This window comes from Panthera pardus, unplaced genomic scaffold (assembly GCF_024362965.1).
Source record: "Panthera pardus isolate Hobbes unplaced genomic scaffold, ASM2436296v1 HiC_scaffold_11, whole genome shotgun sequence".
NCBI classification, from domain to species: domain Eukaryota; kingdom Metazoa; phylum Chordata; class Mammalia; order Carnivora; family Felidae; genus Panthera; species Panthera pardus.
The window spans coordinates 13,071,113-13,084,159 of NW_026526666.1; the positions used below are offsets into that span (position 1 = coordinate 13,071,113).

The 13,047-nt window shown below is 44.5% G+C and overlaps 1 protein-coding gene across 1 annotated transcript; it reads right to left on the bottom strand.

The window, feature by feature from the left end:
- Window positions 1–4,308: 4,308 nt before the first annotated feature.
- On the bottom strand, window positions 4,309–12,415 carry RBM15 (RNA binding motif protein 15). Its single transcript, XM_019457793.2, has 2 exons — window positions 8,782–12,415; window positions 4,309–4,678 (listed from the first exon to the last, which is right to left on the bottom strand). The coding sequence occupies exons 1-2, from the start codon at window positions 11,645–11,647 to the stop codon at window positions 4,632–4,634; spliced, it is 2,913 nt and encodes a 970-aa protein (XP_019313338.1). The 5' UTR covers window positions 11,648–12,415; the 3' UTR covers window positions 4,309–4,631.
- Window positions 12,416–13,047: the final 632 nt, after the last annotated feature.

A 13,047-nucleotide genomic window follows, 5' to 3' on the forward strand; every position in this document is an offset into this window, starting at 1 on the left:
ATTCCTTGGAGAAATAATTACAGGACTATAAAACTGTGACTTAAGTGACAATTTTCAGTGATAAATTCCATGGCATTTGCAGTTTCACTCTGCTTGTCTCTGTAACAGCTTTGAATTTATCTTCTGCAAATTCCTTCTTTCAGCCTCAGAGACAGAAAGGACATTATTCTGGCTCTTTCAGCTGGGATTCTTTTCCACACCGTCTCCCCTTCCCATGCATTACTCCAAGTTTATACGTCAGCACTCTACTCTCTGGGGGCCAGTGATGCTCAACACGTGGCCAACGACCACGGACTACATCAGAATTACCTGGGAAGCCTGTAGAGGAACAAAGACTCCAGGGCCGTGCCAGCCCGAACAAATCCCAGAGTGCCTGGAGTTGGAGCCAAGGGCCTGCATGTTTCCCAAGAACCACAAATGTTGATACACTCTACAGTTTGAAACCCGCCCAGACATCTTCTCAAGTTTGCAGCTTTACCCATCCCAGCCTCCAGAAAAAAGTAGCAAGGCAGGTATGGCAAGACGGCGACCAAGAACCCTAGCTGGGACCAAGGCCTGGCTAGAACCCTGGCTCCATCAACCACTAGCTGTCAGAGTATGGTCTGTGGTGAGACTTACAGGAGACAATGTGTGCACAGGACCTGGCAGAATGTTTGGCTTAAAGTGGGTATTTAACAAATGACTGCTATTATTAGTACCGTCACTTTCTGTCAACATGCCTCAACCTGATTATGCGTCCTCACTTCCCACCTTGCTCAAACTGCCTTGCGCTTCAGGATTCCCTATTTCTGTTGTTCCAACCATTTTACAAGTTGCCCAGGCTTCAGCCTGCTCAACTTTTCCAGTGATCAACCAGCTGTTACAGTATTCATGCTTGTCTGCCTGACATCTCAAGCCCTACCTCCCTCACCATGCCACATCCTTCTCCAACTAACAAAATTATTTTGTAAAGTTTTTCTTCACGATCGCAGCTTCAAGTAACCTGTTCATGTGCTCATCCATACACCCTTATCTCCTATAAAAATCCATTGGCAATTAATCAAATACTGGCCTGTGACAGCTCTTCTGTAATTGTCTTAAACTGTGAACTTCTCCCCTGATATTTCACCATTTACTTGTTTTTATATTGTAATTACAGTATAAGCTGCTAACACAGGTAGAGACTATTTGATACTTTCATCTATATGCTCAGCACTTTACTTATTAATATGCGGTCAGCATTCAAATGATTATACAGAAACTCTACTTGAATGCTTAATTCTAAGCGTTTGAGTAGAAGAAGCATGTTAAGTAATTTGACCTCAAGGTCAAAATCTTTTCTTGGCTGCTAAGGACAATCTTGTCTGAGGTTTGGAGGAATTCTGTTATACAACGAATTGCTTAAGGAGAGGAAACTGGAATGGGAGGGAGATGGAGGTAGTGGTCAGATAAGCCATAATCAGATATCCTATTGGAAAAAGAAAACTAGATGCTGCCACGAGCCATAAGCATTAAATTTACCACCTCAGATAAACAGCCTGTAAACAATAATGTGACTTAAGCTACAGAAGTGGCACTTTATAAAACCTAAGTTGTTATTACTAAAGTCACAGTACTCCCTATTTTCAATTTTAATACAGCCAGGCTTTTCAAAATGAGCACAAGTCAATTCAGAGGTGTTACTGGAATTATTTCCTTTACAGTAGAATCCTAAATTTAGACCATATGGAAGACACTGCAAAAGCACACAAATAATTCAAAAGGGCAGGTCTCAATTTATAAAACCAGAACTCTAGATCTAACACTCAGCCCAATTAATTTTTCGTTCACGGTGCAGCTAGAAACAAAATGATTTCATGCGTAGTTTCAAAAGACTGTCATGCTGTGTACCTTCCCATTTTACATGATATGATCTCATATACAAATAAACAAATGTTCTATTTGTAACATATCTTCTTGTTCTTGAGATGAAACCCAAGACCTTAGAAAGATAACCAAACATGCAGAAAGAGTATTAACATAATCTTCCTTAAACCATTACAGTGACTTAAAATACTTGTTTGCTAGTTGGAAAAACTACTTAATGGGCTTTCAGTATGGACTAGCCAGAGGAAGAAAATACACTGGAAATTGACATTTTCGAGAGGTATAAAACATCTGAAGAAATATAGGTGGGACTATTTAGCAAAGCTTTAGATGACAGCCAACTCATAAGCAAATGTTGTAAATGACACACTGAGAAACTGAAAAACAAAAACAAACACCCACTGTACCTCACTTTTCCCCTTTGGAAAGAGAAAACAAGAATTTCATGAAGAGCAAAATCCTATTCAAAATTTCAACACCACTTAAAATAAAGGAAACCTAGTTGTATTATACATTAAAAAAGTCGTGCTCGTGTTAAGTTGCCAAAGCCTGACACTTGATTAATGTTGGGGGCGTGAGAGATTGGAAGGGCTCGAAAGGCTGGTAGGACTAAATGGACAATGAAAATGGGAAGAGCAGACAAAAGCTGGATTTCTCATAACATTGCCTAGTCACTTCCCACAAACTGTAGTTATTTTTATAATTTAATCTCATTGGAAGACAAGGAAAAAACTAACCATTTTGGCTAAAATATCTATCATTCCAGTCTGATGGTACTTTTCTTCTCTCTCGCGCACGCACTCCCTCTCTCTCTCTCTCTCTCCCTCTATGCTGACCTGGAGGTTTAGAATCAGTGTTTGTAATGGCAACATTTTATAGCAGTTAAGTTCTCCCAGTACCATGAAATCACCACAAAGGGTGAAGGCCGTGGTTAATAGAAAACATCAAAACTTTAAAGGACATCAAGGCTGTAAATCCCATCCCAAATCCATAACCAGGATTTTACTATTTTGGCTCCCACATGAAAAAAATTTTTCAAATGCAAATTAAGAAAAAAAAATACACACACACACACACACACACACACCAAGTAGCACAAAAGCTCCCCCTGGGATTTTGCAAACACAACACACTTGGGTGAGGGGAGAGAGCTAGTAAAGGCAGCAAAGTGCCTAAAGACTTGCAATCAGAGAAACAATACCCCAACCAGCCAAAGCCCTCACCCTATTCATCAAATGCATTTTTGACCTCTAAAAACCCTCTTACCTGTTTACAAGAGTTTACACAGCTGTTTGCCACTGGAACACCACCTTGCAGAGTATAACCGTGGCATCCTTTGTTGATAATCACCTGTTGCCTAAGTAAGCATCATCCCGCATGGAGACAGACAGCACTAGGGCTCTTCCATCCGAGGTTAAAATTCAAAACAAGCCCAACAAGCCTGCATTTCAAGGTGGTCTTCGTCTGCAACTAGTTAAGTTTAAAACTGGCAAACGACAATGGCGTCTGAAGCCCACGGTGCAGCACTGCTGGCTTCCTCTTGAACTCCAGCGTTGTCACTGTGCACCGAAGTCTCCTGCTGCAAACAGGGGAGTTGTTCTCCTGTACTGGGAACAGCTTCCAAAGCTCAGGAGCCCCTGTACAGGATAACGCAGGAACTAAAGGCAAACACTTTTTCCTCCTTAAGGACGCCTCCATTTTTTCCTCACACTCTGTACTACCAACCGAAGTGACTGGGCCTGAGTGTGCGTTCGTACCTACGAAACCGTCACGGTGCATGCACATCCAAGGCATGTAGAACCACAGGTCAAATAAGGCACAGATACCGAGTAACGGTTCTAATTACAAACGCTAGCTCTCAGGAACTCTTCATCCATTCAGCACTAAACCCATCACTGCATAACTCTGGGAAGAAGCCCCTGGAGACGGAGGAGCTTCTCCAATGTGTCAGGAAAGGCTTTATTAACATCATCATTAACATTTAAAAAGCAAACGGAGCATTTCTCCTTCTTTTGGCAATTTGGTGCAAATGTTAAGTGCAAGATAAAGCAATCTCAAACTTTTCTTCAAATTAAAAATGAAACTAAGGCCAAACGTGATGGGTGAACAAAATAAATCAAAACTTAAATTTCAGCAACTCCGGCTCTTCAAACCAGCAAAGCCCCCGACTCGTGCATTGTGGTGAGGCTTACGGTGCTTGCCCCGGCTTCTTGCGTGCCAGCAAACAGCACCATTTCCTCATCAAGTTGAGGACCGAGAAGCAAATGATCCCCTTCGCTGCAAACAAAGGGGGTCACAGTAACACTAGTGATCCTTCAGAATTGACACACCGTGATAGTCAAAATGATGGTCTCCCTGCTTCTTGCTCAAGACATACAAGATCTGAGCAGCAGCAAGAACCCCCTCAGCTGCAAACAAAGGGGTCAAAGGTTTGCCGTCAATTCACTTCCAGGCAGAAAAACATTTTCCTCAAAAGAAACAATTTATTTAGAATAAAACAAAAGCAGCTCAACTGTGAGCGCACGTTTGAGTGACAGCTACTTTTAAGCTGTGTGAGCCATAAAAAGGGTTTTTCTTTACTTTTCCAGAAATCTTGTGTACACAGCACAAAGCAAGAGGTCATTTTTTTTCCACTTAAAACACCGGCATTGGCATCACAATAGCAGATACACAACTTTAAGCTGCCATTTTAGTAAAATGCACAAATACTAAACAGATTAGCTTTCTTCCATCAAGAGGCCCATGTAAACTCCACATAAGCCATAACTTCTCTTCAAAAAGGTCCATTAGAGCTTTGAATTCCATATCTTCAATCCGCAGTTCACCAGTTTTGCTTGCGGGGGGGGAAAAAAAGGTTATTCAGTACAAATGTTTACAATATTAAAAATATATATATTTCCCCTATGCCATTATAGATGAACATAACATTAACAAGACCTTCCTTGGATAATCCAGCTTGACTTCAAAAAGCACCAATAATACCCACTGGCACATACCTTGAATGAGTTTACCGTATGAATAGACAAATAACAAGTAGAACAACAGGGTGGACTTTTTTAAGGACTGCCACTGAGCGAAGATTACAGGACTGAAAATACCCCTTGTACTCATGTAACTGAGTAAAACATATCAAACAAATTCAGAAAGACAGGAAGTTTACAATCAATTTATGATCAATATATTCTAAGTAGAACTTAAAAAATGAAACTAAAAAAAAGGTGGAGTCAAACTTTTACCCCCTCTGTTTTCGTTCTGTAATTTATATGGAACAATACAGAACTATTCTGTTGCTATAGAAAGGGGTCAAGATACAAAGCCATTTAAAAATCCACCTTCATCTGGGTTACCAAAGACAGCCGCTGTTATTTTAAGAAAACACTCGTACAGACAATTGCTAAACACCCAAAGAACGCTTTAGGACTTTTACTTTTCAACTCTGTTTAAACCACACGTATAAAACTTTTTACTCAGCTAGACAGTTCACTGTGGTTACCTGAAATCATTGTCTCCCTTTAGGGACATCACTAGAAGCAGACTGCTAATGGGGCCAACTCCACCCCACTTCTCTTCTTGTCCTCATACCTAACTGCTATCTCAAAACCAAACACTGTGGCAGAAACAGAAAAAAACATCCAGAAGTTCTCTCCCAAACTTTTCACATAAAAAGGTCATTAAGGCCCTCTTCTCAAGAGGAGATCCTAATTCTATCACCACAGAGGTTTCGGTGAATGGTCCCTGTATGGACCCAAATTGCAGTTCAAGCTGAATTTGCATAATGAGCAATTTCACGGTCTAAAAAAAGTGGATTTCAAATTTTAAAAAACAAAACAAATATGGCCAGTGAAAACCTGCTCATAACATTTCAAAATAAATCCAAACAGTGTTTGACTCTGAAAGCAACAAACACACACCTTATTTTTCTTACTGTACCTCAAGTGATCTGAGTTAAGGGCCAGAGTATGTGACCTTCAAAATGTAACAAAAGCTTATACCGGCCAGAGGATGGACATTTTAAGACGTAATCCTTAAAGGGAAAACTCTATCTACACAGTCAATGTAGACACACATGTAAAACCAGGAATTTAAATTTTTGTGTGGAAAACGCTTAATAGGAATCCCAGTTACAACTAACAAAATAACAGTAAAAAATTGGCCAGGAGCTGAATGCTTGCTTAATTTTCCATAAACTTTGGAGTTGTGGATCTCAAGTCTTAATTAGCTTGATGTTTTTCACCAGTAATACTTAATATGTCATTATATAATATACTGAAGAAATTTTCTTTGCATTCATTTGAGCTGAGTTCCAGAAAAATCAACCAAACGAGTATTTTTTTTTTTTTTAAAGTAAAAGAAACAAGTGGTTGTTATAAAGAACATCCAATATTGAGATTATGAAATTCTGGCTAACGAGAATTAGAACCAGATAGCTTTAGACTCTTGCTTTTCATTCTATTCTGAAGGCTTAAATAGTTTAACAATATTAGGAACCTACGCAGCGGAATGGGCAACACAAATTAAGAGATTCATCTGGACGATGGCACTCTGTAAGTAAGCACCAAACTAAACATAATTAGTTATTTCTAATACATACATTTAGAAATGGTATCAAGCCATTGTTTCAAAAAACTGAAGCACAAATTGCCCAGACCTAACAAAAACCACCATGTCAGATAAAGATTCAAACAAACATGGAGCAAAAACCACAGTACTCTTCGGTTGGTTGTCACATCAACTAAAAAAAAAAAAAAAAAAAAAAAAAAAGAGGAAAAAAAAGGGGAAAGAAAGAAAAAAAAGAAAAAGGGGAAAAAAACCCCCACACTTTAGATTAGAGTAAAATTATATGTCGTGGACTTCACTCTCTAAAAGAGCAAAATCATTTGTCCAGCTTTCTTATCAAAAGATATTTAAAAGTTAATGGTTAGTGAGAGTATTTAAACTGGAAAAATGTATCTAACCAAACTGTACTTTGACCCCACGTACGCAGACTGCAAACTCACGTTACTTTCGGAACAGTGTCTCCTCCATATTAGTGTGGCAAGTACAGGTTTTTAAAAGCAAAAAGCACCAGGTCTTAACTTGTAGGATCTCAGGTATTTTCCCTACAAGCACACCAAGGACCTTTGTGCTCACAGCCTAGTACCTTCCTTCTATCACAATGGCTAGTTTTTCCAGTTTAAAAACAACAAAAACCCTAGAAAAACCTCCACACTTAAAAAGAAAGTTTATAAATGCATAGTGAAAACCAAAAAGGATGACACAGCAGTGATGAGGATTTCATGCTGACATGCATTAGACACCTGTCATAACGGAAAATAAACAAATTACATGACATTTCCCTGGGTTATTATTGGTGCTATTTCAAAACTACCAGCTTTGATAACAGAAAGAAAACAGTTGGGTTCTGCCAGGCTTTCTATAAGTCACTTTCACAGAATAGAAACATGACCATGATCCAAAAGGTCCTAGAGTTTCTAATCATAATTAAATATCAAGGGCCTTACCTAAAGTCCTCAGCATTTAAATCAAGGGGGAAAACATACTTACTAATGACCTGAGAAACTAGGGGTGAGGACAGGGATAAAGAAACAAGACAAAAAAAAGAAAATCATCCATTACTGTTATGCAGCAAAAGCCCTTGTTAAGAACCAGAAATCACTACAACCTTCAGCTTTGGAATAAAAAAAACCAAACTGTGAGGTTGGGTTAAATTATTTGGTTGGATTAAATTATTTTGTATTAATTCCAGGTGTCTGGGAAATACAACAATAAAAAGGGGTTTTCCTACACTGACATTTCAGTTCTCTGTGGTTGGACACCAGTGAAAAAGACATTCAAAACATTTTCAATAATGTAATGCCATCGCTACTGCTTATAAATGAAAATAAAAATACAGGCAAAATTTAAAAAGAGCGTGTCAAAGGCATTTCACGATGACTTAAAAAATTTCTGTGATCCAGATATGGCTAATTAATGCCCACTAAAACAAAAGCTGACTTATGAGCCTGCAGACAACTCTTCTTTCTATTATTGAAATCAGAAATTTGCATGGATACAAAAACAAAAACTCATCTTTGATGAAAAACACTTAAGTTTTGAAATACGCACAATTAAATTAGAACTGTACCTGCTATACCTCTCTGAAAGTCAGTAAAAACACCACCACACACCAATAACTAACCAAAGAATTCTGATTTTAAAAACACCTACCCACTTCTTGCATACTAGCATAAGACATATATGGTTTGTAACCTACTCCTCAATTTTTACTGAACAGTTACAGCTACAAACCAAAAGTGCATATACGGGATACAGAACTTAACTAATGATAAAAATGTGTTAGAGCAGACACTTGGGGAATGAACCGTGTATTTTAAGAGAAATACTCAAATACCTGATTAAAATAATTACATTGCTATACAATTTACCAGTTTGTACTTTGAAGATTCCTGATCAAATTTCAGCCATACAAACAACACTTCTGGTATAGGAACTATTAACCTAAATACCAATTCAAGCCATTTTTAGGTATATATTATCATCTTTATATAGTCAAGTGGGCTCTTCTCCAAATCCCAACTTTTCAAAATTTTGGGCTTGTAACTCTGAGGATTTTTTTTTAAGCTCAAGGTTAAAAAAGAAAAAAAAAAAGAAAATGAAGAAAAAGAGGAAAAAAAGTTACTCCTAAGAGTGGGAACTCCTAATTAAAGTAAACCCATCTGCTTGCTACCTTCAGGGCATCCCTTTCGCTTAAAATTATAGCTAAACTGTCCTGACTTCTATTTTAAAGGTTTATAAAAATATAAAAAAGAGAAAAGCTACAACTAAACAACTAATTCAAAAGAAAATTTCATCTGATGCTGTATCCCATTATACATCACAAAACAGGAACCATGTCAAAGTAGTAAATACAAGTTACACATGGACTTTAGGACGCACCACGGACAATGATCATGACCAGGTAATCTTCTTCAGATTTGGCCAGTGCCTTGGCAGGGGAATCCAGGAACTGCTGGGAGAACTCACAGGGTGGAAAAGCGTGAAGGACTCCGGTGTTTTCCTTGTCTTTATTGCCCCCCACAGGGAGGCTTATCACCCCAGCGGCCTGCTTTTGCTTTAAATAGGACACAAGGTTCCTAAGTGGCCTCTGGGTAGAGGTGGCAGTGTCTGATGTGGCTGAGGAAGAGGAGGACCTGCTGTCAGAATTTCCAGGCACAGCCAGAAGAATGGCATAACCATTGGGCCCTGCCACTTTGATGCGTCGAGTTACTTCATCCAACTTGGGCTGGTCCAAACGAAGACGCTGAGTGATCTTGAGCTGGGCTACTTTGCCTCCAGTTGAGCCCTCCACAAGAAGACTGCTAGCCACCTGGAGGTCACCCTGCAACAGATGCATGTTGGAAGGAAAGTTGCTGTTCTTCAACAGAAGCATGCCCTGCCAGGCCAAACAGAGTTTGGGAGAGGCTGCGGCTGCAGGGGCTGTCCCACCATCCTGTTTCTGGGAAGGGGACTTCAACTTCGAGGAAGCAGTGCTGGTGCTGGGTGCACTCCCATCAGACCGGTCTTCTTTTTTCAGAGGGCTTTTTCCCTCGGTGGGAGCAGCTGTCCGGTGCTTCCTATCCCGTTCAGCTGATGCAGAGTTTTTACGGTCCCGCTTGTCACCCTGGCTCTTCTCCAAACTACCTCGTCTGTCTCTGACCGGAGAGGGCCTTTCCAAGAGAAGAAGACGGGAAGATCGATCATTGTCACTGTTGTAGCGATCCCGGCTACTGCTCAATTCTGGACTGCGGTCGGGAGAAGGAGCACAGTGACGCTTTCGGGGACGGTCACTCTCAGGGGACCTCTCCAGGTGCCGGCCCCCGCTCTCCTCAGGTGGCCTTCGCTTCCTAGGCTGGTCTCTGCTGCTGGGCAGATCTCGATCACCTCTGTCCCGGTCCAAGGACCAGCCATCTCGCCTGCGATCCAGGCTATCCAGTGGCTCATAGGCAGGCACAGCAGTAGCTGCAGTCCGAGTGCTGCGTTCGCGGACTGGGGGCGGGGGTGGCACCCAATCAGAATCAGGATAAAGGTCTCTATCACGATCTCTGTATAGCAAGGGTGGTGTCCTATCCCGAGCACCCCTCAAAGGGTCAGGTGCCCGATGTCCAAAAGCATCCGTCACCAATTCATAATGAGTCAAAGGCAGAGGCTGCAGATATTGCTGCTGGTATCGATGCTCTGTGTCTGCAAAGTCTACTCTAAGGCGTCGATCTGGGCCCCCAAGTGGGAAGCCACGCATGTGGGTCCAGGCAGCATGAGCTGCATCTAGGCTTTCGTACTGGATATACGCCCAACTATCACCTTTGCGGTAGTCTATGGTGCGGATGGTGCCAAATCGGTCAAACTCTCGAGCCAAGGCAGCAAGAGGCACCCAAGGTCCCAGACCACCCACCCAGAGGCGGGTGGTGGGTGTAGCTTTCCCATAACCAATTTTGATAGGATTCCGAATTATAATTTTGCCAGACATTGCTAGTTTGGCCCGGTGAGACATGTCTAGGTTCTCAAACTTGAGAAAACCATAGGTACTGGTCTGGCCCCGAGACGGCCTCTTGATGTCTACTTCTGTGATGACTCCAAAGCGGTCAAAAGCCCTTCTTAGATCACTCTCTGTCACAGTGATGTCTAGGTTGCCCAAGAAAAGCGTCCGGTTAGCTCGCTGATCATCCTCGGGTGAGATCTCATCCACTTCTCTGAAAGGAGCAGCACCTGCTCCAGCTCCCACCCTCGGCTCAAGACTGTAAGCTGGGCGCACTCTTTCATAAAACGGGTAGTCTCGCTCTCTCTCCAGCTCACGGGGCAATGGTGGCGGAGGTGGAGGGGGCAGGCGGCCAAGGGCCAACTGCTGCAACCGGTAGTCTCTGTATCCCAGGGCTGCGCCACCAGGGGAAAGCGATCTCTGGCCTCCACCTCCTCCAGGGGGGTGCCGGTGACCACCTACAGAGGCCCCGACCACGCTGGCAGACGGAGGATAAGTATCTTTGTCTAAAGGGGAGCGGCTGCGGCGCCGGCTCACATACACTGCTTCTATCTTCAGCGGCCGGTCATAGAGCACTAGGCGGCCTCTGGCATGCTTGGCCGCCCGCGCGTCCTCTGGCCGCCGGAAGTTCACAAAGGCTACTCGCTCATCCCCGCTGCCGGAACCCGAGAGATGACTGATTTTGACACTTACATCACCGAAGCGTTTGAACTCGTGAAACAATCCGTCCTCCACCGCTTCGTCACTCAGCTGGGACCCCAACTCGCTTATCTTCAGTGTCTTGTATTCCCCGCCGTCCCCGCCGCCAGGAGCTGAGGAGGCGGCCCCAGAGGAACGTGACTCCCCGCCTCCACCCCGGGAGCTGCTGCGCGACTCGCCCCCGCCCGAGGAATTTTTGGTGCTTGGGGAGCTGTAACTATGCAAGCGGCTACTGGAGCTGCCCCCACCAGTGTCATACTCGCGGCTGCCACCTCGGCTGCTGGACTTGTCCAGATGAAGGCTGCGCCGCGAACCGCCGCCGCTGTCGGTCTTTCCGCTGCTACTCCCATTGCTGCCACCAGAGCCCCCTAACTTCTTGCTCCGCTCCCCGCGGGAAGTCGAGTCCTCACCACCACGGGAGCGTTTGGGCTTGACTGGGGAGCGCTCTTTTCCCTTCATTGTTGCGGGTCGTCGGAGGTCGTCTCCGCGGAGATGATTAACCCGCCGCCCCGCGCTCGTTTCACACAGCGGAACCGCACGCCGCCATCTTGGACTCCGCCGCGGCGAAGGCTCCCGCCCCACAGTCCTCATTGGTCAATTAGCTCCTCTCTTCTACAGTCTCATTGGGAAAATGATTTGTCTGTCTTTACATCTCCCCGCGCTCCGGAAAGGCGCCCGCCCAACCAATGTTATTGGGTTCCCAACGCCCTAGTCGGTGTATTTCATTGGTTATATTCGTTGTCCATCTTAACGGTTCCTCGCGCCAGGCTGTAGCTCCGCCCCTCGCACTCTAGGGTCACCTGACCCAAAGTCTGGAGGTGTTGATTGGACAAAAAGTCTGCCCTGTAACGGTACTTCTAGCGCGGTAAAAGCAGTGATCCCACCTCCTCATTCCTTTCATTGGTTTGTGACTCCATCCTTTAACCCACTATTTGGGAAGTCGGGCGATCTGTTCCAGTGTTTTTTCTGAAAGGCCAGCTTACAGCGCTCTCGCGAGAGAGAAAGCGCTCCCTTTTTGGACCTCTTCTTCCAACTCCTAGGGCTGCTGAGAGAAGTTTAAATCTGATTGGATGTTGACGAGGAAGTTGATAGGCTGAAATAACTGTCCATCATTCGCTTAAAGGGGTAGGCCCGTATACTAAGGCTGACTGAAGGTGAAAGAGTAGAACACGCGCTTGCTGTGCGACGTCACTAAGTCGTCGCGAGATGGTGACCAGAGCTAGCTCCGCCTCCTCGCGCTTTCGGCATTCGCTCCTCAAACATTTGTTTGGTCCTGCGGCGTACTTCGGTGTGCTTCGGGCTCCTGGAGCTCGAAACTTCTGGGCCGCCCACTTAGTACCTGTATGGGACGAGGGGCTGTTGGGGCGGATTCCTCAGGAAGCCGTCCCGGGGCGCCCAGCGGACACCATCTCAGTCCCGCTGGCTTCAGAACAGCCTGAAAAAGCTGGGGCCCGCAGGGCCGGCTGGCCGCGGGTTCACAGTTCGCAAAGTGCCGGGGCTCTCGGGGGCCCGCAGCGAGGAGGCAGCGCCGCCGAGCCGCAGCCTTCGGTGGCGGGCCGCCCCCCTGGGCGCTCCCCGCTCCAGCCCAAGCACGCCGCGGGCATGTCAGTGCGCTCCCCACTTTCTGGTGCGAGTGCGTTTGGACTGCGTGATCCCGTAACCTAGATCTGTCCGCTCTTCCTTTGTAATGCCCCTCCCCGTTAAATGATCGGGTCAAGTTTACACTCTGCAGACGTGTCGCGTTTTTTCTGCGGCTTCTCCTACCTCCCGGCGTCAGGTTAGTAGAAGAACCCGGGAGCACAGCCCCCTTTGCCGTCTCTCTCAGTGAACCTCTTGTCGCCCGTAGTCATCCGCTTCAACGCCCAACTTTCAATTCTTTCCGGGGACCTTTATTGGGTAAGGCAAATAAAACACCTGCTCCAGATGCGGCTCTTCGGCAGGTGGAGGGAGGACGTGCTGAGTTCGTCACAGCGGTTAGGCTTTTTGCAGTC

Bases quoted from the DNA above. Each gene is read 5' to 3' on its own strand.
- RBM15 (XM_019457793.2), bottom strand. From the start codon at position 11,647: ATGAGGACTGTGGGGCGGGAGCCTTCGCCGCGGCGGAGTCCAAGATGG. The intron at 4,679-8,781 runs GTGCGTCCTAAA...CCCCCCCGCAAG, and splicing joins GGTCATGATCATTGTCCGTG to CAAAACTGGTGAACTGCGGA.